We start from the raw sequence: 27,413 nt of genomic DNA on the forward strand, positions 1-27,413 counted from the left end.
CAGTTTTTCTTGCTATTTGTTTGAAATATAATTACTTATTGTATGTATGAACAATAACAAATCTAGAATCCTTTATATATTGTTCATATTATAATGAAAGCACAAGAACGTCAACAAAATGTAGAATTCAAAGGTTGGAATTATATATAAATGCACAGGCTTAACTGTCTCGTTGTGCGTATTTGTAACCATAGAATTAAATCACGTGTTTTTTTTTAACCAACATGTTTATAACATAGAACAAAATGAAGAAAAAAAATACGTCTGATTATTGATAAGGGAAATTTATGATTCAGAAGAAATCAAATTGCATTAAGAATTTACACAAATGAAAAAAAAAAACAAGTTTCTGTGGGAAAAATCTGAGAGCTTTAATATCAAATTATACAGGAGCATCATAACACAGAGCATTAATTCCCCAAAAAATCAAGGCAGCGTTCGACATCAATCCCGATATAAAATCACGTCATTTCCATTTCGCACAGGATATTACCCACAGACAAACACACAAACAAGTACGTTACTATTAATATGTTGGAGGGGATGATAATTTACGTAGACCAATCTACGCGTACTGACATCTCTGAAGTATTTGATATTTATACAATTATTTGTATATTATTTATTTGATATAACAATTTATCTTTATTCATACATTAAAACCTAGTTATTTCGAGCTCAATGGGAATAGAGATTCCCGTGACTTTGGGATACCGAGGTTAAAAACAAAATTCAACAAATGAATTTTGACTTCCAAAGCACTTAGAATTATCCCTTGTATTAGAAATGCGGAGTACAAGTGCCAATATTTACATTTCCATTAAATTTCCTCTATGATTCTTTACAAAATAAAATGCAGTATATTTTTTCATGAACTACATTAGGTATGTACCACGAATAAGCATGAATGTCTCCATTGTTACGTCATAATACTGCTCTTGACGTCCAAAAGTCAAAAAATATAGTGCACTGTGGCAACGCACTTTGAAAAAATTACGCGCTTTGAAAAAATTTTTCAAAGTGCGTTAAAATTGGGACAAAAACAACGCACTTTGAAAAAATTTTTCAAAGTGCTTAAATTTTGGACCAATTCAACGCACTTTGAATTTTTTTTTCAAAGTGCATTAAGAGTCTACATCAATATGTATTATCAAGGTGACACTTAACGCACTTTGAAAAAAAAATCATATTTTAGTAATAGGAAGATTTTATTTGTTATTTATCTTTCAAAAAACTAACCTTAACCCTAACCTCAAAAGAGAATTAATTTACTCCCGTCGAAAAGAGGAGAACACGGGTATAAGATCCCTAGCCTCAGTCCAAATCTTTATCTTTCCAATACATAGGTGTTGGTGACAAACGGGGGAGGCGAGCAATAAACCCAAAAGATGTAAGTTGCATTTTCAATGCTCAATTGATGTATATATATTTCCAAAATAATGGGGGGCTTAGCCCCCCCCCCTCCCCTGGCCCTTCGCCCGGTTTCGATGTCTATGCTATACTCAAAGCATTCATATAATTATGTATTTACCTAACTGGTATGACGTTGAAAACTTTCAATATTAAATGAGTTAATTGAAACAGATGAAAACTAGAAATTTTTAAGTACAGTAAAACGTATGAGAGAGAAATTTTTTTTATATAGTTTTGAACAATCAAATTGCCCCCTTTTTATGGTAAATGCTAAATTGCTTGAAGCTGTCCACTGTTAGTGCCCCCTTTACACCTTTAAATCTATTTATCAAAGACTAAAATTTAAAAAAAAAACGAATTAATGATCTTAATCAATCGTCACTCTTTTTTCAAGACCCTTTTCCCTTTTATTTTATCAAAACCTCAAATATTTAAAAGGTCAAAATCTCAGGTCCTGTTGTGACTTTATCATAAAAAAGTTATCCAACCAAGATCTGTTATTTATCATACCGATTATTTTCTTGGAATATTGACAAATCTTTACATTTTTTTTTCAAAGTGCGTTAATATGGTCGATATTAACGCACTTTGAAAAAAAAAAATTTTTTTTCATAGTGCGTAAGCTTGGTCCCAAATTTAACGCACTTTGAAAAAAAATTTTCAAAGTGCGTAATTTTTCAAAGTGCGTTGTAACAGTGCACTCTGTTTTGTTTTAAAAATGACAGTTACCCCGTGGGGATCCGGGTTAAAATAGGTCCTCAGTACCCCCTTGCTTGTCGTAAAAGGCGACTAAATGGGGCGGTCCTTCGGATGAGGCCGTATAAACCGAGGCCCCACGTCAAATCAGATGTGGCACGATAAAGATCCCTCCCTGCTCAAAGGCCGTAAGTGCCGAGCACAGGCCTAAATTTGCAGCCCTTCAACGGCAATGGTGACGTTTCCATATCTGTGAAATATTCTGGAGAGGGATGTTAAACAGTATACAATCAATCAATAAAAATGAAAGTTGAACGGCTTAAATTTATGGCAAGTCGTCAGAGAAATAATGTAAATATAGGAAATGAATTTAATTTTTTGAAGATATATGAGGTATATGACCTACAACTCTTCAACCGGCGTATTTATCATGAAGCGCTAACGCTTAAGAAATTCATTTCTTAATTATTTTATTATTATTTTTTAAGAAATATAGCTCTGTTAAAATTTGCACCATCGTACCCAAAATTAGAACCTGGCCTAGATATCCTTTTGATATTTTTATTTAAACATTTTCTTTTTAGCTCACCTGAGCTAAAAGTTCAAGCTTAATTGAGCTTTTTTGATCACCCATTCTTTGTCCTCCGTCTGTCCCTCCGTCAGAAAACGTTTGAACTTTTTCACCTTCTTTTCAAGGACTACTGAGCTGATTTAAACCAAACTTGGTAGATAGCATCATTGGGTGAAGATAAATTCAAATTATCAAATGTAGGGTATTAGAGATGTGGAGTTCAAGTGCGACTACTTTTTTATTTTCCAAGAGCATATTTCTGCCAAGAAAAAAAAATTGCTCGATCGTACCCAAAATAGAACATGGCCTAAATATTCTTTGATACATTTGTATAACATTTTCTTTTAGTCCACCTGAGCTGAGAGCTCAAATGAGCTTTTCTGATCACCCGTCTATCTGTCCCTTCGTCTATAAACTTTTCAACATTTTAACCCTTTTATCAAGGATCATGCACTGAGCTCATTTAATCCAAACTTAGTACATAGCATCAATGGGTGAAGAGAAATTTAAATTGTTAAAATGAAGGGTCGGGTCAACTTCCAAGGGAATATAATAAAAAAGACAAAACTAAGGTGTGGTCATTAAAATATCTTCTACAGATCCACTGGACCAGAAAAATTGAAAATTATGTGGAAACATCGTCGGGTAGTGTATAGATTCTAAATTGTTCAAACATGACACTTGGTGTGGGCGGGGTCACAATATAAAATTAAAGTTTCACATTGAAAAATATTGGAAAAATCTTTTAAAATCTTCTGCTCAAGAACCACTGGGCCAGGAAAGCTGGAACTTATATGGAGGAATTTCGGATACTGTAAATTCTAAATTCTTCAAGTCATTTGTTTTAAATAAATTAATGAATTTTATCATTGTGAATCACTTAAATAGATCCATCTTCTAAAGCTGCTGTTGAAGAGACAGTGGGGGACAAATTCTCAAACTTCAGCGAAGAAGATTTATTGAGAAGTTGAATATCTTTTTGCTTGTAGAGTTGTGTATTCAGTCATGTAGTTAGAAATTAACCTTGAAATGAAACATATGGATATAAGGAACAGTATTCAAGCTCAGTACTTTAATAAACAATACAAAAAAGAGCAAAAAAATCAGGGGTAGAACCAGGTGCCAAGAACAGATGAAAGAAATAGTTTTTATATGCTCTTTATTTTTCTACAAAATACATAAACTAATAACAAACAAGCAAGCAACATTTTACTACTGTATACAGGGTTATTTTCGCCCCGTGTTATTTTCGCCCTTTCACACTGTAAAACAAATTTGCCCCGTTTTAATTTCGCCCAAATGTAGTTTTGTTTAAGAAATTATACTAAATTTTTTGATTTCACCCCGTTTTAAATTTGCCCTTATGAAGGTAGTGCGAAAGGGGCGAAAATAAAACGGGGGCGAAAATTTCCCTGTATACAGTATATAGGTACAATGATATCAATCTAAATCATTAAAGACCCAATATTTCACAAATCATAAAACTGTGGAAAATATCATCTACGCAATACAAATGATAGAAATCATATGTTCATTTTTTTAACATTTATTTATTTTTTTTTTTTTGCAAAGATGGTTTACCTTTCAATTATAACATTTAAATAGATAGTAAATTAATACAATAAGATCAGAGATGATAATTTTATTTCCCCTAAAGGTCATTGTCAGGATCAATTAAACATGTCTCAGTTACAAATTAAGTAATTAACTTTTTATGACCTTTGGAGTATAAATTTCTTCTTTAAAATAAATAAAAGTTCAGAAAAAAAATGTTCTTTGTTAAGCACATCTAAGCTGGATACAAAGGCTAAATATATTACGTTAAAATCACATATTTTCGTGGAGTTAATTTTTCGTTGTTTGAGTAAAAATCTTTATTTGTGGGGATTTAAATTCATGGATGAAGAATTGTTGAGTAGTTATGTATGTAACGTTTTACATTTCGTGCTGGATATGAATTCGTTGGTCTCTTCATACCCCAAAAACAACGAAAATTAAACCCCCAAGAAAATCTGTGATTTCACCGTATATTAATTGAAGAAAAATACAAGTGTTCAAACCATCTAATTATCTCTCATACAAACCACGTACAACATAATGACGAGATGTCTTTGTAAAATAATTTATATATAGATAATTCTACTTTGTTAGAAAATAGTTACAGAATGATTCAACGTATAATTAATAATTGTTGTCTATAGTATGTATTTTCCGTAAATAATTTTTTTTGTTTTTTGTTTGTTGTTTTTTTTTTTTTTTGTTTTTGTTTTTTTGTTTTTTTTTTTTTTGTTAAACGCCTCATGTCGAGAAATGCATTCAAATGTAGATATCACCTTTTGTTGGTGAAGGACTGCACATTCTGTCCTATTCTTGCCACTTTAACCATTGTGGCGGATCTTTTTACGTTTAGCACTTACTACGACAGGAGGTTATATCCATGAATTTCAATTTACCCTTCCTAAATATCATAATATAAGAAAGAAATATACAGTGGAATCTGTCTGAGCCGACACCTGAATAATCCGACACACAATGAATTCCGACGTAAAATTTCTTTCCCAGTTTTTTGATTTTCCATGTTCTAACACTGTTAAATCCGACACCTCGTCTATTCCGACATAAATTTTGTCTCCCAGTATATGTCGAATTAAACAGGTTCACTGTATGAACTTGCATCCATAGACTGCAAGTTATCACATGCCCATTCACACGCACAATCAACGTTACTCAAGGTCTTAAGAGTCTAAGTATTATGGAAGGCGGTTGCAAGTAAAAAAAAAAAAACCCTTTCAAAACGCTTTGCATATATTTGGATTTTTCAATCTATTTATCGTCCAACATAGAGAAAAATAAATCCCTATGTTTACCGGGGGGGGGGGGGGGGCGGGGGGAGGGGGGTCACATGCTGGTGAACAGAACATAGTATTTTTCGTATATTGTTGCATCCCAGCTAATCAGAGAGATGGGAAATAATAAAAAAGAATAATTTTGAAAATTTAAATATCTACTGATCATCAATCAGCTTTTGTTATTCAAATAGCCAGTATTCTTGTATCTTTGCTAAACATATCAATGCACGAACAAAATACATGTACTACAATTCACTGACAGTTTTAAAAACGTACACCTAAACTCGGAGAAAAAAAAATGGAGAAAATCTATAATAATGGTGCCATAAAATAATACAGTCATAAAAACTCTAGTGGAACAAAGATATTTTATTTAAAGCTACATGTAAAATGTTTACACTGAAAAGAATCCCCAAAACCAAACATCTTTGATTTGACATATCCAAGGAAAAAAATATACTAGCAGCTGCAATTTATATCAGAAAGCGTTGTTTTTACATTTTGCATTCTAACATACCTTAAACTTTATGTAAACGAATGGTTTCCCTGTCCCAAAATAGTTAGATACAAATAGTATGTTTACTTGCTTCCATAAATTGCAATGACATGTAGTGTTCTCATATTCATATTATTGCAATTAATTTTGAGGTCGATACAATGTTTTTAAAATTTGATACCCGAGGAGTACAATTTTCACCGAGACCAAAGGTCAAGATGATTATTGTACTTAGAAGGTTGGTAAATCATCGTATAAACGGTAACCAGAAAAAAGCAATATCTTTTTTTTGTTCTATGTTTCAAATATTAAATATTATACAGAATTATGTTTATATTTATTTACAAGATGATGAAAGACGGATATGGAGATAACGAACAGTATTCAATATCAAAATCCTTAAAACAATATTTATAGAGATTAGGAGCAGAGCAAACACGGACCTCCGAAACATTAGATGTAGGATCGGTTGCCATGGAGGAGTGAGCATCCTCTGTTGACTGGTCATACCCGCCGTGTGCTCCTTGTCATGATCGGGGAATAACGATATGCACCTTTCTTTGGGTTTACAAAAATTGACAAAATTATGACGACTTTTATCTCTGGTTTTCATTCTGAAAGATTAGAGATTAAATTAATTACTAGTAGTCTGTTTAATGTAACGTGTGTTTTCTCGTACTGATAAAGTAGTTTAGGGGATTTTCTTTATTTATATTTTATATCGATTTTTGAAGAAAAAACTTCCCTATTCTGTTTTAAAATTATATAGATTCTCCCACTTATCTTTATGTCTCATACTTATCATAGGACATCACAATTACAAATAGGATTTGTAAGCATAATTGTTTTTTAAAAGAAAAAGCAGGCCATACATTGTCTTAGCTGTTTACAATTTAGCATTACTGTTGCTTTTCAGAAAATTATTTTCATATCTAGATAAAATCGATATGCTTTTTATAATATATAAATAGTTACTCAAGTGTATATAATGTTATATACACTAGTTGATTATGTAATTAAGATTACTCCAATCCGAGAGTTTGGAATATATGACAAAAATATAAAAAAAAATATAGTCACAAAAGCACTTTTGTAAGACGTCATATATCATAACATTTCATTCTACTACTATTTTCTATAGGAATAAACTATAGTACGAATTATTCAAAGCAGACTATTGTGGAACTCTTCAACATGGGAGGTGTAAATGAATGTAAAAAAATATCAAAAATTCCAACAACCTCTTCGTCCTGACAAGAAACAAGAGAAAAAAAAAATCAAATATCACACATCGCGGAACAAATCCTTTTCCAGGTTTGGTATAAAGGATTTAAGTAAAGACCTGACTTTTTTCATGGAGATTCCAGACTCGACCAGCAGATCAAGACGTTTCAAGCGTCCATTAAAATAATTATAAAATACACCGGGGTGTCCACATAGAAGCATCCCGTACACTTTTGGGCTTCCATTACATACGATAATGAGTGGGGCACCGGACGCACCATGAGCTGTGCTACAGGAGCTATGAAATAAAATTTTGTCTTTAGAGATAACACACGGGGAATAAGATTCCTCTATATCCTTTTCTTCCAAACTTTTACATTCTTTTTTAAAGAAAGCAATTCCTTCTTTTTTTAATTCAGAAAGATCTGTATCCTCCTTAAGGATTGTACATGCAGGGTCATGTTGAAGCGGTTTTCCACTTGGGTGACCAAACACGTGGAGCTTTTCGTTACAAGCATTATCTTCCACTAGACCAAGACATTTCAACTCAAACTTGTGGTCTTCAAGCTCTAAGACTAACACATCATATTCTGGAGATGCAAACGCTATATCAGGTTTGAATTTGACAATTCTTCCTACATCTACTTCCTTTAAAAATTCAAATTTGATTTCATATAGCCCAGTTACTAAATTCACCAGTTCCATGATTTTGCCTGAAAAAAAGACAAAGAAAATTAAATACTGAAATCGATACCCTACTCATTCTAAATTAGCAGGATCCATGTATTTGGATTTTCCTACCATAAAATTTTGATATGAAGACTTTCTTTGCAACTAAACAAACAAGAACCCCTCTTAAGGGGGATGTACAAGCCAATTGGATCTAGTCTGGTATGAAATAAGAAATGCCAAGAATGCGCTTAATACTCGTCTAAACGAGCCCAAAGTTACTCAAAGTGTTAATGCACTAGTTACCTACTGTTAGAGACCAAAATTAGTAAATAATTAAGTTTATTTTGTTTTAATTAGGAGGAAATTAATCATGGTAGAACTGCGCAGCTACAGCATTCACGAGATGAAAAATGCATTGAAAATGGCGTTAGTTTGATTCATTTATAATATGGCTACAACCATTTGTTTCGCTTTTTTCTTGTCATTATCTAAAATTCTTGAAAATTTGATTTTTCATATGTGTGTCTTCCTGAGGCCATATGTTTATTTCGCCCGCCATTCCTCTGTCACACAGAGTTCGAATTACATTGATTTTAGAATAAATGCGACCATAATAACATCAAGACAAGAAATTAATAAGTTATAATCATTAGGTATATTACTTACTACTTTTATTTGTTGCATCGCTTCGTCTGATTAATGAAAAAACGCTATTTTAACCCCACTAGAGCAAATCGGGAAAAACTGTTCTGTTCGCAGCTCGAGTTTCCTAGGTAATATTATTACACTGAGCACGTGGTTGGCATGTGCATATATCTGCTGTGGATAGATGCGTTGATTACCATGATTATATTTAATTTTTCGCGGAACAAGTCTTGATAATTTGTTGGTTTCTTTAAAACTCAAGAAAAAAGCTAAAAAATGCCCTAAACATATGTGTTTACGTCGGGTCTTTTTTCTGTGGCGATAGAAGTTATTTTGAAATGGGGCACTGCAAGGAGGATGCTTAGCATTTAATTTGAAAATGTTAAACAATATCCGGTGCATGAAAAACAAATTGCAATTGCATGTCTTACATTCGAAAAGTTGGTACATATGTCTATTTTGTTTAGCAGTTAGATAGAAAAAATAGGCTGTTAAAGGATTTCCTTCAGGCACCCCACGTAAATAACTTGATGAGCTGAACTTGATTGTTTGCAATGACCAACACATTGTATGGAGTAATGTTTGGACATAAAAGCGCATCATGTCTCATTATGTTGACTACGTTATAAGCTCTCGCTTATTGAACATACGAAGCTTGATAAAATATATTGAGTTGTTTCTTTGAAATTTAGAAGCAATCACAATGTTTGCAAACAAAGGTCCATTGCATATGCTATGTCTATCATCGCAAAAAAAAATGAGAGAATACCCCCCCCCCCCCTTTCCGAAAATCCTATGTTCTTTTTTCAAAATAGTGCCAAAGATTTAAAAAATCTTGCATTACTAAGTATGTGATGGAACATGTACTAGCCTTATATGACCATTTGTTATAAAAATATTTGGTTGTCCTCTCTCCCGATCTACTGCCTAGAAATGGCCCGACTCAATTTTATTTTACATCCAATTACAGGATTTTTTTTTCTTCCGTCAACAAATATGTTTAAATTTCTATAAATACGGACCCAATAATTTTCCCTGAGTTGGGAGGTCCACCTAACGTCATTTTAAAGATGGTATAAAATATTTAATTATATGTTGATTTTTTTCTTTACTCTGTAAAATTGTAATTTTGACAAAATGGGCAAATAGAAAAAATAATTTTATTCATTAAATCTCCTAACCCACTCTGAATGATTTTATTCCTTTTCAAATGTTGCTCCACTGTAATGAAAATTGTAAATGTTTATTTGACAGAGTATACGGGGGGGGGGGGGGTGATCAAAAGTAAACGATATCTTAGGTATTTGATAGTTATATTATTGTTGAAATAATAAAGTATTTTTCTAAAATCTGAAAGTCTAAATTGGAGATGTTTGATAGCATATTGCTTAATTGAAAACAGACCCCTTTTCAAACTTGCTTTCACCGGGCAACATAACAAGTATCATATTCAACCATCTGCCTTCCTTCACTAAAACGATCTATCCAATCATTGATTGAATTAGTAGGAAGTCATTTGTCTTAATAAACTATGAACAAATTCTTATACAAAAGTACGTTACTTCAAAGGCATTTTTAAGATATACCATAAATATTTTAGTCGTTTGTTGAATGAGTTCCACTGAGACAACCATTTTTCGTCACAAGTACATGCATGATGACTTCATTTTCACATTGTGAGCAATACTTTATTCAGCATATGCTATTTATGGAACTTGAGTGTGTACCAAATTTGTTTCTAATCTAAATTGTGGTTTTGTATAGATATAGAGATAGTTCGAGATTTTTTTGATCACCCCTCGTATTAGTTGATACTAACACAAGGTTTTTCATATCGATTTTATGTGGTTAATTTCTTTGTGTTTCATCGGTGATAATAAAACTTTTGATAGATATATTATAAGTTATCTGTGGCAAACTTACAAACTCTTAATTTTAAACTTTGATGGTGCTCATTTTTCCTTACCCGGAATCAAAGAGTTTATTCAATACGTACACTATTTAACAACTGTTCGATAATAATACTAAATAAATTACTTCAAGCCACACTATAACACAATTCCTCTTTTAAAAGTGTTCATATTATTTGAAATATTTGGAACTGTAATTCTCTTCTACATTTAAAGATTGTTATGTCCCTCCATATTAAGACGAGGTCTGGAAAACAAAATTATGTGCTAAAAATAGACCACGTGCTGCTATCAATGAACTACTTTCAGTGTTCTTTACACTCTTTTTGAAGACAACGATACCTTGTTTTGAACTTAAAATTATCATTTAAAAGTGCAAAATTTAGACATTTTCTCAACAAATGGTTGTAGAGAGAACATTAATGAACAGTTTGCGTATTTTTTTGGATTTTTTAAGGCTCTGCTGAATTCTGTAGCTGCGCAGTTCTAAGGAGCATATCAAAAGCATTTTTCTGCAAAAGTACAGATTATATATGCACAACATGCATTCATTTATGCATATTTATTGTATCTTTATCATAAAGGTTTAAAATTTGATCAAAATATAATGTACTTTAGCATTTGAAGAAATGTTTACATTTTGTTCTCACTGCACTTTAAAAGGTGGCCGTACATCCCCCTTAAATTCATAAGATATATTTCATGTTGTTAATCTCTCTTTCCAGATCTTTTTATCCAAAAAGGGCCTTATCTACAACGATACTTGCTACGCGAGAAAATTAGGCACTGATGACTACATAGGCAATATAGCCACATATGATCCACATATGCATTGTCTTTTATATAAGGGTCATATGTGGATCATATATGAATCATATGTAAATACAATCATATGAGAATCATATGTGGCAAATCATATGAGAATCATATGAATACACATATGTAAGTCATATGCAGTAATTTATGATTCTCATATGAAAGGCCCTGCATATGAAAATCATATGAATATTTTGACGGTGGTCACATGAGAATCATTTGAAACTGATCATATGAGAATCATATGAAAGTTTTCACTCATTTACCCTTGTTATACTCAAGTAAAATTGCAATTTCAATAATATATATGTCAAGATAAATTTAAATGTACATTTATTCAAAAGAATATTTTAGTAATTATATGTAAAGTTCTACTCTGTTCACCCCCCTTCCTTTCCCTTTTTGTCTTTTATCGGATAAAATTATACGTCATTTTCAATGCTACAGCAGACGTGTTGGGTGTTTGGAAAATGCAAGTGATCATTTAACAATATTATTTTAAGACTTTTGATAAATAATGGTTAAGTATTATTTTATGATAGTTACAAGTGCGTATAAACTTTCTTTATACAGTAAAACTCGGTTAGTATGAACACGGATGAAACGAATTACGGATAAAGCAAGCGTAGCAGTAACTACGTTATAACCGAGTGATACTCTTATCACTTGCAGAATGCATGTAATTGTTAGAAATCAATGCATTTCGTAAAGCTTACATTAATAATTTTGGATAAATTTGTTTCTGAATGAATGAGAAACATTACTGTTATGTTAGGCTTAAGGCATTAATATTTTATAACAGGATGTATTCACTTTGACAAAAGAATTGACGCTTTACGAGAAGACAATTTCCCGGAAAAAAGTGACATTTAAAAATTTATATTTATTTGTTGTTTTCTACTATATATATATATATATATATATATATATATATATATATATATATATATATATATATATATATATATATATATATATATATATATGTGTGTGTGTGTGTCTATTTCTTTTTTAAATTTGTAATTTATACCTAATATTTATTATTTACTACTTTACAATAAAACTCCAAAGTTGGTCAAAACACCATTTTGTCCGTCAACGCATTGATTTTTGCATGTATTTTGGCCTAGAAGTCCTTCAGGGCAGGCCTGCCCCTAAATAAAACTGTGATATTTTGATAGGTTCGGATGTAAAGAATAATTTAAGAAATTCAAAAAAAACCTACAAAAAATAAGGAGACCTGATTTTGATAATCTGCTTAAAAATTATGCCATACAATGTTTAAGTCAGACTAGCTCAGTTGATATATGCGTTAACTTAAACCCTATCGTTACTTTTTTTTAAGTCGGGGATCCACCTGGTACCACAATTTTAAAGTTTTATTTTTTCGCTTTTTCAAAGAATATTTTATTTTTTTTTTATAGACTTGTGCATTTTCTTTCAATTATCTATCCTTCTTGTATGCTCATACTTGATATAAGAAACCCTTAAGGATGTATTCTTGTGATACGCGGAAAAAAACGTGCATTAAACTTTTCAAATGCTTATATTTTTCTGAAAGTGTAATATCCAAGGAATAATTTAAAGACAAGAAAAATGTATGTTAGTGTTCATCTAAGAGAGGTTCAACCCTTTGAACATAGGCCAAAATAGAGCATGGGAAATTTCCTTAAAAATGCTACTAGACAATAAAATACCTCATAAAACTGATAAATACAGTGAATTAAAACTTAATTTGGCTTAAATTAACTTGAAAGTATTGCAAAGTTGATTTTTTAAACAAAATATGACCAAATAAATACCAATTAGATAACTTGTACCCAAAAATGTTGTTCACCCATGTCAAAATTAGGCCCATTTTTCCCTATAAAATTGCTCGAAAAACCAAAAAAAAAAAACATATTTCTACAATTAAACTTTTTAAGAAAATTGTTGTACAGTTTCTTTACGTATTATGGCTTCTTTTCATAGCATGAAAAGTAGGGGTTAGTGCACATATAAGAAAGTTTTGATATTTTTTATATCCCCACCCCATGTTTCTTTTGCAGCATTTAATGAAAATAAATCAAGCATTTAGGCATCAAAGTATGTGTTTTATTCACCAAATGTTCAAAATTAGTGTGATAATTTCAGGTAATATTTACAATTTTGTTAAGAAAAGATTTTTAAGAACAAAAAGTAATCAATTAACACATAAAACTTCACAATAGTCTGTTGGATGGCCTCTCTTTCTCTTGGCCTGGGGTTCCAGATTGGGTCCTGGTTTGTGGTGTTGGATGGTGGCTTCCCAATGATTAGTTAAATCCAGTCCCACTTTCTCAATCTGATTTTTTATGGTTTTCTCCATCTGATTTTAGTGGTTCTTAAACCCTGCTCTCTTCTAAAAGCCTTCATTAGTGATTCTTGTGGAAACAAGACTTACCTGTAAAAAATTATTTTAGAAAAAAATTAGATTATAATTTACTGGTAATATCATTGTTCAAAAAATGTAAAATCATTATTTTGTCTATCTGACTTTGTTTTTATGAACCCAGGCCTGAAGTTAAGACTAAAATAATTTCTACATGTTCCATGATGTTTCAGAAATATTCCATTTTTTTAACCCGCATAGGCCGCCATAGAATGAAGCGACCTAGTTTCTTACCGAATGTAAACAGCTAAAAATTATAGAATTATCTTATTTTTTTCTTACGGTATGTCTATAAATTTGAGATAGAGATTCTGCATTTACAATATCAAAGGTAATTTATCATATACTAAAAGCTAAAGTTGTAATAAAAAAGATAATACGAATGTACGTCGTCTACACGCCTCTGGAGACCTTAGGCCTAACGTTACGTACATGTAACATGTTTATGCTATGTTTGAGTTTGCGGTGTTACAGTATACTATGTATTTTGAAACCTTTGTATCTTTAACGCATAAACATTGCTATTTTCAATAAGTTTGAAAGCATTGTTAACTTACATTTTCGCTTTTCCACTGCGTCAACACACTTCGGTGCTCTTGGCTGGCATGTTTGGGTACCGCTTTCGAGAATGTTCCTGTAGGCTTAATTGTGATCTCGACAATTTTTTTAATGTTTTAAAATTTCTGTCGGTTGGCTCTTTTAATGGAGTGCCATTCGGCATTCCTGTCGCTTTGAAACGGGCGATCCCGTCTTCTTGAGTCTTCCCCTCTCGATGTCGATTTCACTTGTCGACTTTCTTAGGCCTATGTCGTAAATATCGTAATTTTGCACACGTGTTGGTCATTTATACAACATAGAAAGATTTTTTATTTAAAAATAAATAAAGTTAAACATATAAATCATAAAAACTTTAAAAACTTCTTTGTAAATTGATATCAGTTTGAATTTTACGACATGTCTAAGTACGAAGACCCACTTGGGGTAAATTGATCAGAAGAATTCATCCTTAAGAGAGCTAAGATCGTGACAATCCAATGTCCAGTCGTCAGTCAGGCGGAACAATATAAGCACACTTTCTCCGAGGACAAGCTCACTTTATGTTACTCCATACAGGTATTCTTGGCAGCATTGAAATGCGATGATATTCCTTAGAATTTGATCACATTGACTTTGGCTACGTATATATCAGTAACTGTTTTCCTTTGATTTCATTTAGGTTTACATAATTTGCACACATTAATATGACATGTTTTATAATATCCACTGATAAATAAAGCCTAAACATAAAGAATAGAATTTCAGAGACAGTATACATTACCATTACATGTATGCACAATGAGAAGTAAAGAAAAATATAAATTATTACATTTGGAAATAAAAAATAAACTCAGAAAAAAAGAGTTCTTCCTATCTCTACTCACTGAAATAAAGATTTAAGAAAAACAAATTGTTATTATGTATTCAGTCTAAAGTCATTAATCAGAACGGAAATCGACAAGGTTTTTGTAGAGAGAAGAACCAAGCCCGGTCCTATAGGTCAAATACCTATTTAGAACGAAGTGATCCTTTGTTTTCTTTCTGTATGTTTTGTTATGTACTGATATGAAAGTGAAGGTAGAAACCTTGTAAGTCAGTTGGCGTTTATGTATGTTGAAATCATTCTCAAGTCCAGATCATTTCATCAACTAGCGCAATGACAAAGGTTTGTTTTTATGGCCTAAGATGCATTTGGCAACTTGAGTTCATTGCCACTGTGCTGTTTGTTTTTAATTCCAAAGAGCCCGAAGCTGATAAGACTGGCGATTGATTCTAAACATCTGTTAAAGCTGATTTGACAGACGATTCATCACAATAATAAAGGTAAAAATAAATACTTGCAATAAACAAAAGGCCCACGGGCCTTATAGGTCACCTGAGAAGTCTTTACCTAATCCTGGGAGTCCGAACCGCAAGTGAAAATCCGTAAGCTTTTAAGCTGTTGATTTTTGTAAAATTTTGTGATTTAAAATTGTCCAAAAGTTGCTTAGAATTTTTTAGTATTTACATCTGATTCACACCACTTCTTGAATATATAGTTGCAGAGTAGTCTTGAAGTTTTTCCTTCACTACTGTCAATATCTTGTATATAGTGAGGAGTAACGAAAGAGCTTTGGTTAAACATTTACTGAAACCTGCAATGTATCTTTGTTTGTAAGGATTCGTATGAAGTTTTGGAATTCAATATACATAAGGTAGTTCATTTTGGCTCTGTGGAATATTGAAAGTATTCCAAACTTCAAAACTGACAAGTTATTTTGAAGAATTTATTCCCTAGAAAGGAAAGTATGAGTATAAGTAGGATTACCATTTGTAGAATTAAATCAGAGTTCTTCTAGAACGCAATTTTTATAATGAGTCTTACAAACGAAGACAATCTTGGTACCTGCTTTGTCGGCAGGTACCAGTACATACTGATCGTGTAATCTATCTAACTCCTTTTTCCCTTCTGGTTCATCGAACACAGAAGGGTATATGGTTTTCATATTGCCCTCCAAACTTTTAATACAGGATTTTAACATGGATCTGATACATTTAATCCATTCCGACAAGGTGTCAATGTCTTCTTTTTCATATCTGGCCCATCGTCTGGCGTAATTTTCAACAGAATCCATAACATTTATGAAATTCCGACGCCAGTTGAAGGATCGGGGATCCCTATATTTAGGACCTTTTAAAATAAGTGATCAAAGGTCCTCATTACGAACTATATTTATGTCACTTGTAATAACGTGTCCAGCAGGACTATAGTTATAGGGCGAAGAAGAACAGATTATGTTTCAGATAGTCGGTATCCAGGCCATGTAAAGTGTTTTTGTAATTGAAAAATTTGGAAGCAATGGTCGATGCATATTTGTAGGAAATACAAGGTGTAGTCTTTAATTTGAAATGTGGTGGAATAGAAGACTGGACCCTTTTGTGATTAAGAATATTCCTTATATTAACCGCGTCAATTCCTTTATTGGCATATTAAAGTTAAAGGAAAGACGGATTGTTTTTGCTGCATTTTCTTCCGTGAAGCGTGCGGGTTGAAAGAGCTTATGATATGCAATATCCATATTCACAGATCCGAGTCTATATTCAAATTGGATGTTCCTTGACCTTTTCAAGGAAACTATTTAAAAGTTTCAAAGGGACAGAGTAAAGTTTTGTTCAAATATGATGTAGACCTAACTGTTGATTTACATAAGGTAGTAATGAATCAAAAGACACGTCGTGTATTGCAGGTGAATTGTACGAACGATGCCCACGACTACGCTTACGTCTCTAAGTATGGTTAAAAAGTCCCATCACATTTACATTATTACACTGCAGACTGGAAAGATATCCAACACTATTGACATTATCATTACATCCACAGGGAAAGGCTGTCCCTAGTTTTCTAATCCAAAATTCTTCTCTTTGTCTACGAAAAGGTGTACTCAGGGACGGACTTTTTATGTGGTGATAAATCTTTTCGAGAATTCTAACTTTCATTGATAAAAAAGAATGATGAGGTGAATTAAAATGTTTGTATAAAAGCTGCTGACCACCATGATTAATTTGAAATCAATCACCTGATGTTCTTTTGTTAAGCGATTCCTTGGTTTCACCGACATAAACAAGTCCACACAGATTACATTGTATTCCACAGACAACATTAGAAGATTTGCAGTTCAGATTTTCCCAAGTTTAGGTTTAGACGCTCTGTCCAGTAAGATTACTCGTGAAATAAGTGTCAGTTATCAAAATATCACAGGTTTTACAGCTTCGAAACAGAACATTTTGAAACAGAAGACATGGGATCGGAAAATATATTTGTAATAGAAACCTCCATTCTTTCAATTTGGTGTATTGGTTTTATACCAAAACTGGGAATCTGAAGACTGTACATATGACATATGTTTTATATCCCTGAGGATTATCCGAGGGGCACCAAATGAACTCCTTGAGTCTGTGTCCCTTATAGACCCAAAGGAGTGACGTGTTTCTATACTGGGCGACGCGCCTGCCAGTATCATTTCGTTATTCTGTGTACTCATGAATGAATAGGTACCGGACGACAAGTATCCTCGGGAACAAATTGTCCACCAACAGAGATCAAATTCGGTGGTTAAAAGAAAGATATGGAGATAACAAACAGTATTCCATCTCAAAGACCATAAAACAATACAAAATTAAAGGAGAGCGAACACGGACCCCGAAACATCAGAGGTGGGATCATTGTCATGGGGGAGTGAGCATCCCCTGCCGACCCCTTTATAAAATTAATTCGCAGATACATTACTAAGTTTTAGAATGTTCACTTTAAACAATTTGAGCAATAAGATTTTAAGTGACATCATTCTCTAACTATACACCTGGAGTAATCTACAAAGTCAAAAAAGACAAATGTCAACCGTTCAAATTTTTGAAGAAATATTCCAATTACCAGAATCAAATTCTTTGATTGATAAAAACGATTATAGTTATTAATGTAAAATAAGTTAATTACTATGATATGATCAAACATTAAAATATGTAAAAAAAAAAAGTACATGTATATGCATATTCTGGTATGAAATTTTAATAATTTGAAAACCCTTTATTTCTACGGGCTTTTTGTCTGTCCCTAATGGAATTGCACAGTGGCACTCCTGTCAAAGGTTTAATCCTGTCTTCATTTTTATATCCGTTATACATATACATAGAGAAACCATTTCATTCATTTTTAATAATGGGGACCAGAAAACATTCCCTTGTATATCAAACATTTATGACTTGTACATTTCTGAAGGAGTGAATTCAAAATGAGAAGACTTGATCATAGTCCAGTGCGCCGCCTGGGCCAACGCAGCCGCCATTTTTCAGAAAGTCGGAATTCAACCTGGTGTATATAAAACTGTATGAAATTCACATTTGTTAAAGTATTGTGGTGCTTCTGGTGTGGGTCCTAAGTGCACCACGAGTTCCGAGCTGCCAAGGAATCAAACAGACGTCCGATACTTTAGAAACTTTTATTAGAACTGACTTATGACGTATACAAAACATTTGCACTCCGAACCCGACGCCGAGCCCGACATTAATACAAATTCACTACACTACTCCCCTTTTTCTAAAAGGAATAATACATGAAATGAAAGCAAAGAAAATAAACATTAGTTAATTGTTCTGATATTTAAAGCTGCTTTAGGACGTGTATCTTGACGGAGGTTGAATCTTTCTTCCACATCTAGTAGTGGTCTCGTTGGTCCTCTGTTGGTCTTCCGCATCGCTATCCTGGTTCTCCGGTGTAGCCGGTCCTGAAGGAACTGTTTCCTTTTCAGCTTCATGTTGTATGGGTATATCAGGTACCACCCAGTTCTCTTCTACTGCAGTTTCCTCTGACTTGTCTTCTGTCTCGCCTGGAACATCAGCATCTTCTGGTGAGATTGCTTGAGGGTCCTTTTCCTTAAAGTTGACACAATACTGGAGCTGTCTTCGTGCTTTCGATATCCATCTGGGCAGTGTTTCTTGGTGGCAAGGCTTGAGGCGGTCATGATGCAGTACTGTGCATCCCTTCTTTGTGATAACTTCATACAGCACTGCACCCAACTTTCTAGCAACTACTGCAGGCCCTTTCCATAACGGTTGTAGTTTAGGACTCTTGCCTACTTTCTTTGAGTCGTCCCGTATGTATACTAAATCACCAATGTCGTAGGACCTCTCGTACACACGCAAATCGTGTAATCGTTTTTGTCCTATCGATGCACTCTTCAAGTTTCCTCGAGCTATTTCTTGACATTTCCTCATTGACGATCGTAGTTTCTCCAGGTATGGTATTTCATCCTGCTCTGCTGAATGTAAGCCCAATATCACCTCTTGAGGAAGATGGACTTCATGACCTAACATCAGTCTATTGGGTGTGAAGCCAGTACTGGTATGAGGAGTACTTCGATATGCCCCCGCAAGCAAGGGAAGGTGTTCGTCCCAGTCTTCCTGATTCTGGCTGACAAAGCATCGCATCATCTGAAGTAAGGTCCTGTTAAATCTCTCCACGAGCCCGTTTGAAGAAGGGTGGTAGGGGGTTGTTCTTGTTTTTGCCCAGCCCATCAACTCTGATAGTCTTTTCATCAGGTCACTATCGAAGTTCCGCCCTTGGTCCGTGTGAAGTTCTAGAGGCACCCCGAAGCGGGCAATAAAGTCCTTCACTAGTACATTGGCAATAGTCTCCGCTGTCTGGTTGGCAAGTGGATAACACTCCGTCCATTTCGAAAACTGGTCGACAAGAACAAGGATATATTTATTTCCCTTTTTAGATAAAGGAAAGGGTCCTAGTATATCCAGCTGTATTCTGTCCATGGGTGATCCAGCTTGGTACTGCTGCAATGAGGATCTATTTGTCTTGTTAGCCTTTTTACTTAGCGCACATTTTTCGCATGCTCCAACAAAAGTTTTCACCCAATCCGTCATATTAAACCAGTAGAAGGTCTGTCGAAGGCGCTGAATAGTTCTTTTAATTCCAGGGTGTCCCGATAATGGTGAACAGTGGGCGATGTCTATAATTTCCTTCTTCATTGCCTCAGGCACGATGAATAATAGTCGGGTCTCCTCTGGAAACGTCCATCGGTAATAAAGGCAGTTATTGCTTAGTGAGAGATTTTCTCTTGTAAGCCAAAAGTGTTTAAGGGCTGGCGACTCAGAAAATACTTCCTCTCGATTACTTGGAAACTTCCCTTCCACCCACTTAAAAAGCTTATGTAGCTCTGGGTCGTCCTTTTGTTTCTGACTCAATTCTTCATTTGTGTATTTGCTTAAGGATATAGGAGGACCTATTTCTTCCTCATCATCACTTACTGCCTCATCTATCTGTGTTAAATTCCGGATGGTACCCATCGCCGCACTTTGCTCGGGGACACTGTGTCCTCCAGAGCAAAAACTAGTATTTGGCCCTGGATCAGAGTCATCACAGCATTGGTCTCCATGGCTTGTCTGATGTTTAGCAAATACCATGCCAAAATCACTCCTTACTGCTAAGGGTATGACGTCATCTACGTCTGTGTGAAATCGAGACCACTCCTGATGTATTTTTGTGCAGTGTTTGCATCCGCCACATGGCAAGTCAGATAATCTTGATCCAATAGTGTAGCAGTCACATTGTGGTCCTTCTAGAGGGTATCTGGATAAGGCATCAGCATTGCCGTGGTTCAGACCTCTCCTGTGCTGAAAAACGATGTTAAACTGGCTGAGATGTTCTAACCAGCGTGCAAGTTGTCCCTGTGGTGTCTTAAAACGATACAACCAAGTAAGGGAGCCATGGTCGGTCCGCACAATAAACTGCCTGCCTAAAAGGTAGTGTCTGAACTTCTGCGTAAAGGTGACAATAGCAAGAAGTTCCTTGCGTGTAACACAGTACTTTGATTGTGTTGGACCAAGACGCTTGCTGGCATAACTGATGACCTTTTCTGAGTCGCCTTGTAGTTGTGAAAGGACTGCTCCAATTGAACAGTTAGATGCGTCGGTATCTAAAATAAATGTATTCTGGGCTAGCGGATAAGCCAGAACAGGTGGGGACACTAGTTTCTCTTTTAAAACTTCAAATGCCTTTTGTTGTTCAGCTTCCCAATGAAATTTCACTCCCTTTTTGGTTAACTGGAACAGTGGTTCAGCTATTTCTGAATACTTGTCAATGAACCGACGGTAATAGTTAGTGAGGCCTAGGAAGGATTGTATGTCCTTGACATTATGAGGCTGAGGCCAGTCCTGTACAACCTTGGTAAGCTCTGGGTTTGCCTCAATTCCTTCTGCACTGATTCGGTGTCCTAAGAACAATACACTTTTCTGGAAAAAATTGCATTTAGATGGCTTCAGCTTAAGGTTGCTTTCTCTAAACCTTTGGAGGACCTCCTTAAGGTGTTCAATATGCTCCTGCATACTGCGACTGGCAACAATCACATCGTCTAAGTAAATCAACACCATATTCCACTGGAGGCCTTTCAAAATAAACTCCATTGCCCTTTGAAATGTCCCAGGTGCTCCGCATAGCCCAAAAGGCATGCGTGTATACTCGAATAAACCGTAGCGAGTAATAAAGGCTGTTTTCCTCCTATCAGCTTGGTCAACTTCAATTTGATGATATCCTTGCTGCAGGTCGATAGTTGAAAAAATTGTTGACCCTGCAAGAGTGTCCAGGCATTCCTCAATATTTGGAAGTGGGTAGGAGTCTTTCCTTGTTACATCGTTGAGCTTCCTATAATCGATGCACCACCTTACCCCACCATCTTTTTTCCTCACCAATACCACAGGTGATGCCCAATCAGAAGTTGAAGGTACCACAACACCAGTATTGAGAAGGCTCTGCAAATGTTGTTCTTCCTCACCTTGAAACCCCAGAGGTGTTCGCCGAACTGGTTGCCGTACAGGTGGAGCATCACCTGTGACAATCTTGTGAGTAATCTTAGAGAAACATCCCATATCACTGGCACTTTTTGCAAAAACATCTTGATAATCCATTAACAAGGCTTTTATTTCATTTGCTTCTCCTTCTGAACGTCCCTTTATAGCTCTCTCCATTAGGTTGTCCAGATGCACTGGGACAGCATCACACTCATCTTTCTGCTGGTGCTCTTCAACCTTGTCCATTTCAGCTTCCACCAATTTACCTAAATGCGTGCCTGCAGGCAACTTAAGTTCTTGGGGAGTTGGGTTTAAGATTCGAACAGGTATATGCTCATTCATATTTACTAGTACAGAACCAATATGTGCACCATTTTTTAAGGATGCAGGATCCAGTACCCCAACAAGGTGTGCATCAGGTTTGTTGACATATCCATTAAGTACTGTCTCGCTCAGTGGGGGAAGTATGGTGTCAGTATCTACGCTAACTCTTGTGACATGTATCTCACTTGCAGACTCCATGTTTCCAAGCACAAGCTCTCCTCCAACCATTAGATCACCCTGTCTTGTTAAAACAATAGCATCAAGGGCCATTAGCAGGTCAATTCCAATTAGTACCTCATCATGTATGGGCGCAATGCAGACTTTCCAATCAACTGAAGACTTCCCCAAATCAACTCGCACTGTAACATCAGTAACTGCTGCCATCTTGTTGCCACTTTCTGCATTTAAAAGTGTTGTTGTTTTCTTACCGCCAGAATACACTAAACTCCTACTCCTCACAAAGTCTTCTGATAGCACAGTTACTTCTGCCCCAGTATCAATAATTGCATGAGTTTCTTCCCCATTTATTTGCACTGGTACTCTTATTGTTTTCCCACTCTTGGTTCCAATCTTGAATAATTTTTGCTGAGTCTCCTGTTCATTAAAGTGATCATCCTTCTTAGGAGACTGATATGGTGAATTCAAAGTTGGGCAGTTCTTTTGGAAATGGTTCAATTCCCCACACTTGAAACAACCTCTTTTGGGGGATGGTGACCGGCGGGATCTCATTTCTGTTGTTTTCCGCTCTATCAACTCCTTTAATTCCAAAATCGCATCCTTTAATGACTTTTCCTTTGTGTCCATTGAGGAGAGTGATCGCAAGTTTTCGTAAGCATTCCCTTCTGCGTTTCCAATGTTATGGGAATCCTCTTGCCAAGAGACTCTCCTTGAATGTCGCTGAAATTGGACATTTTCACGGCCAATTGTTGCCCTGAAGTTGTGCTGTAACTGTATAACATAATCTAATGCCTCAGATATAGTTTTCGGCATTTTGTTTAGGGCTTCATACCCAATTTTAGAATTTTTGTACCCTTTCAGGAAGGATTCTGCAGCAATTTCTTCTTGGAGCTCAATGTTCACAGAGGGAAATGCTTGTGAAACTAAGCGCCGGACATGCTCTGCGAATTCATCGTCAGACTCTCCCCTTTGTCGCACTTCTTCTAATCTTTTCCTTGCTGTAGCAGGTGGATCTTTTCTATTGAAGCGATCTGACATAAGTTTAAGTAGTTTAGGGAAGTCGCTCTGTACAGAACTCGGTAAGCTGCATAGATATTTTGAAGCCTGCCCCCTCAGACATTCAATGAATCGGTCTAGTTGTTCTTCTGTTGTCCATGCGTAGCGTTGCGCAGCCCTTTTGAAGGGTAGGAGAAATCCTTCCCAATCGCCACTTCCATCAAATATTGGCAACTTCTGTCTTGGCATGTACTCTTGCTTGAAACTTGAAGCTCCCAGGCCTCGACAAGATTCAAAATTGTTAATTGTGTCTAAAAGTGGCTGAAATGGTACGTTGCTTGCTCCTGAAAGAGGAGTTGATGTAGGTTGTCTATTACTTGCACTGTTGCTACCTAAGCCATGTAGTGTGTGCGTGTTTCTCTGCATGACACGTCCTGATGGTAATGAGTCATTTCCATTCATGTTGTTTGGCCTGTGGGGTGTTGAAAACCCAAGCCAATCTTCATCACTTTGTGGTCGCTTTTCCTCCTGATCATGCTGACATAGCCTGGGGCTGTCCCCTCGACTATGCAGCAACCCCGTCTTGTGGTCCTGTTGTGCATACACTTGCCTGGGGCTGTCCCCTCGACTGTGCAGCAATCCAGACATGTGGCCCTGTTGAGCATCGATTTGCCTGGGGCTGTCCCCTCGGCTAAGCGAGTGCTCCAAGACCTGTGTGATCCCTTGAGTCATGTCTAAGAAAATGCTTTCTTGTCTTTTCATCATTTCTTTATGATTTTCTATTGTTTCCCATAGAAGTTTCTCTTGTTTATTTATTACATCCATTTGTCTGTCTATGCTTCTTGACAAAAGTTGCTCTTGATTTCTCATCTTTTGCATTTGTGATTCAAAAGTTTTATCTTGCTTCCCCAACATCAAATTTGTTTCATGTATGTTTAAGGAAAGGTCGCCTAAGGTTCTCTCAACTTTTTCCAACACCCTGACAGTACCATTTTCTACAGACATTTTTAAACTAGCTTCTAACTTATGATCATTGTCATTGTCTGTTGTTAGTGTGTCATCGAGCAAATTGTCACCGGTAGACATAATTCTTGTTTTGTGATTACAGTGTCAGTAATTCTTGTGGGTCAACACTCAAGGTTAACAAATCTGGTGTTGTGTCAATCCAACACTCCTTAATTATGTCCAATTCTAATCGCCTTAGCCACTTTTCCGACAATTTACTATCAGGATGAATTCCGTCTCTTAAGAGATTAAAATTAAAAGATTGTCTTCCACGACCTCTGACCTTTACAATGTCAAGGTGAAATTGGAGGGTGTTACGGCCTAACGATTGATTTAGATCAAAAATTTTCTGGTTAAGGAGTGTTATTTCTTCAACTAGAAACTTATCTGTGGCTTCAAAATATTCAGGGTGGGGATGGCCTAAGTAAGAATTGTAAATTTTTGCCGAGTACACTGGAACTGTAAGGAATTTTATAGAGCCTTTATTGGTGATGACCAAATGTTTTAACCTATGAAATTGCTCCAATATGTGTGTACTCGCTTCGCCTACTGAGGTATATCGCAATTCAATTTGCCTTTGCCTGCGATTAGACCCCTTATGTATTTTTTTTGTAATATCACACACACCTAACCAAACATACACAACAAGTGGCCTGTTTCCCTTAGACAGTTTTTCTAACTCAGGTATTGCCCTATCAATTGCAGTGGCAGTAGGTGACCCTGGATAAGTGAGAAAATGCAGTGGAATATTATATGTGTTGTGATGTGTTTGAAGGCAGTTTCCCAAACTATCTGAAATCAACACAGGCAATTTGTCGATTGGGGAAGAGGGAACTTGAAGTGGGTTTTTGTCTAAAAATTTTGTGATGCTTGACAAACTCATAAATAGCAAAAATTACCCCTCTTGATCTATTGATAAATGTAATGATGATTTTGCAATGAATAACACAAATATTCAGAATGCGGATTCACACAATCTGATACAAAATTTAATAAATACGCAAACAGGCTATCTGGACTTGTCCCGCCAAAATCGTGCAATAACAGAGGAGCGGATTCACACTTCTTTGAAACGCACGTGGTCGAAATTAAACCCGACTGTAAAATATTCAATAAAACAAGTGCAAATTCACGCAAAAACTTAGCTGCATAAATTTACGACACTTCTGACACCAGTGTGGTGCTTCTGGTGTGGGTCCTAAGTGCACCACGAGTTCCGAGCTGCCAAGGAATCGAATAGACGTCCGATACTTTAGAAACTTTCATTAGAACCGACTTATGACGTATACAAAACATATGCACTCCGAACCCGACGCCGAGCCCGACATTAATACAAATTCACTACAGTATAAATACCAAAATTCGAGGAAATATAGATAATAAAACAGTATTAAGATTTTTAATTTCCATTCTAAAAATACAGAGTATTAATGTGTAAATTAATTACTTTTCCGCAGGGTTTTAAAAATGATAAACCGATTTTTAATTGCACATTTTTGGTTCTGCGCTGCTTTCTTACACCAGACAGTGAAATATATATATGCTAAAAATCCTATTTAAATGGGACGGAAATTTAAATTTGCAAAAGAAAAATAGATATACGAGGGTTGTCCTAAAATGTCGTAGACAATGTTAATAACTTTTTTAACACATGACCAATACAAACCAAATTTTGCATAGACATAATACATTCAATGTTCTTTAAAATTGTGAATTCTATAATATATATCTTTCATATTTATTATATTAGGACGATTTATATGAAGGCCGATATGGGCTGTCATCATACGACCAAAATTCGGAATAATTTACGCATATAACTATTACATGTACATTTGTTTTTATTTCTTTGGTATTATGTAAAAGATTGATCTAAAATTTCAATAACTGAAACCAGAATCAAAATCTTAATAATATGTCAAATTTTCATACACTGAGCACATTTGTAAATAGCTTTAGTAACAGACGACTGGTGGCATGATTTTCAAAGTGTTGTTCGAATTGAGATTGATGAAAATGACGTCGTTGAACGCGTACCCGGCGAACGGAAATGTAATAAATTGTTTTTAGTATGTTTTATATTCATCAGAGACAGGGGAAAGGAGTGGCGAAAGGACATTACACACTACATTTTAATAAAGTAAAGAAAAGTTGTTTTTTATAGTATGAGATTTAAAGAGTTTTTCCTCTATATCGAAAAAAAGTTATTGCATGTAAAGTTGAGTACTGATTCTTTAACACAGACATTTGGAAATGTTCTGGGTCATGAACGTCGTCAAGCAAGGTGTATTCTCCGTGTCTCAAATGTAGGGTGATCTTTCAACTAATTCAATTTTGACTAAAACTCTTGTTTCAAAAAACGGACAGTAGTGAATTTGAAATATTCCCTTAATCAAGAGTTGTTTTTCACTATAACAAATATTCATTTAGATGTTAATAGCCTCATGTGAAGCAGAAAAAGGGACCATGTCATTGTGAGAGACGTAAATTACGCTTGCTTTCGTAGGTGCGCCGATGTACACTTACACGTTTTCTTTATTTTTTCACAGTTTTCTCATTAAATGTGGTATCGTCATGAAACTTGAAATACATGATCATAAAATGTCACTCTTTGCTATGACAAGGAAAGAAATTTGATTTAGCAAAGAGAAAATAAAATATGTTCCCTGTCTATGATTTTATGGGACACCCCTCGTATTTTTAAGGAAAACATTACCTTTGCTTTTGGGATCTGTTGAGAAGAGGCTTGATATATTCCAACTAGTCTCTGGCACATCGTCTGTTGTCCATCCTATTTCTTCTTTTTCTTCCTTAGACAATTCATTCACGGTTTCCCAAA

At 35.1% G+C, this 27,413-nt stretch overlaps 1 protein-coding gene across 1 annotated transcript; it reads right to left on the reverse strand.

Annotated features, from left to right (window-relative positions):
- Positions 1 to 5,578: 5,578 nt before the first annotated feature.
- LOC134241466 (uncharacterized) lies at positions 5,579 to 27,413 on the reverse strand. Its single transcript, XM_062723504.1, has 2 exons — positions 27,291 to 27,413; positions 5,579 to 7,962 (listed from the first exon to the last, which is right to left on the reverse strand). Exon 2 carries the CDS (start codon positions 7,952 to 7,954, stop codon positions 7,310 to 7,312), a length of 645 nt encoding a protein of 214 aa, XP_062579488.1. The 5' UTR covers positions 7,955 to 7,962; positions 27,291 to 27,413; the 3' UTR covers positions 5,579 to 7,309.

This window comes from Saccostrea cucullata, unplaced genomic scaffold (assembly GCF_032062105.1).
Source record: "Saccostrea cucullata isolate Sc308-1 unplaced genomic scaffold, CSIRO_AGI_Scuc_v1 ctg2914, whole genome shotgun sequence".
NCBI classification, from domain to species: Eukaryota; Metazoa; Mollusca; class Bivalvia; order Ostreida; family Ostreidae; genus Saccostrea; species Saccostrea cuccullata.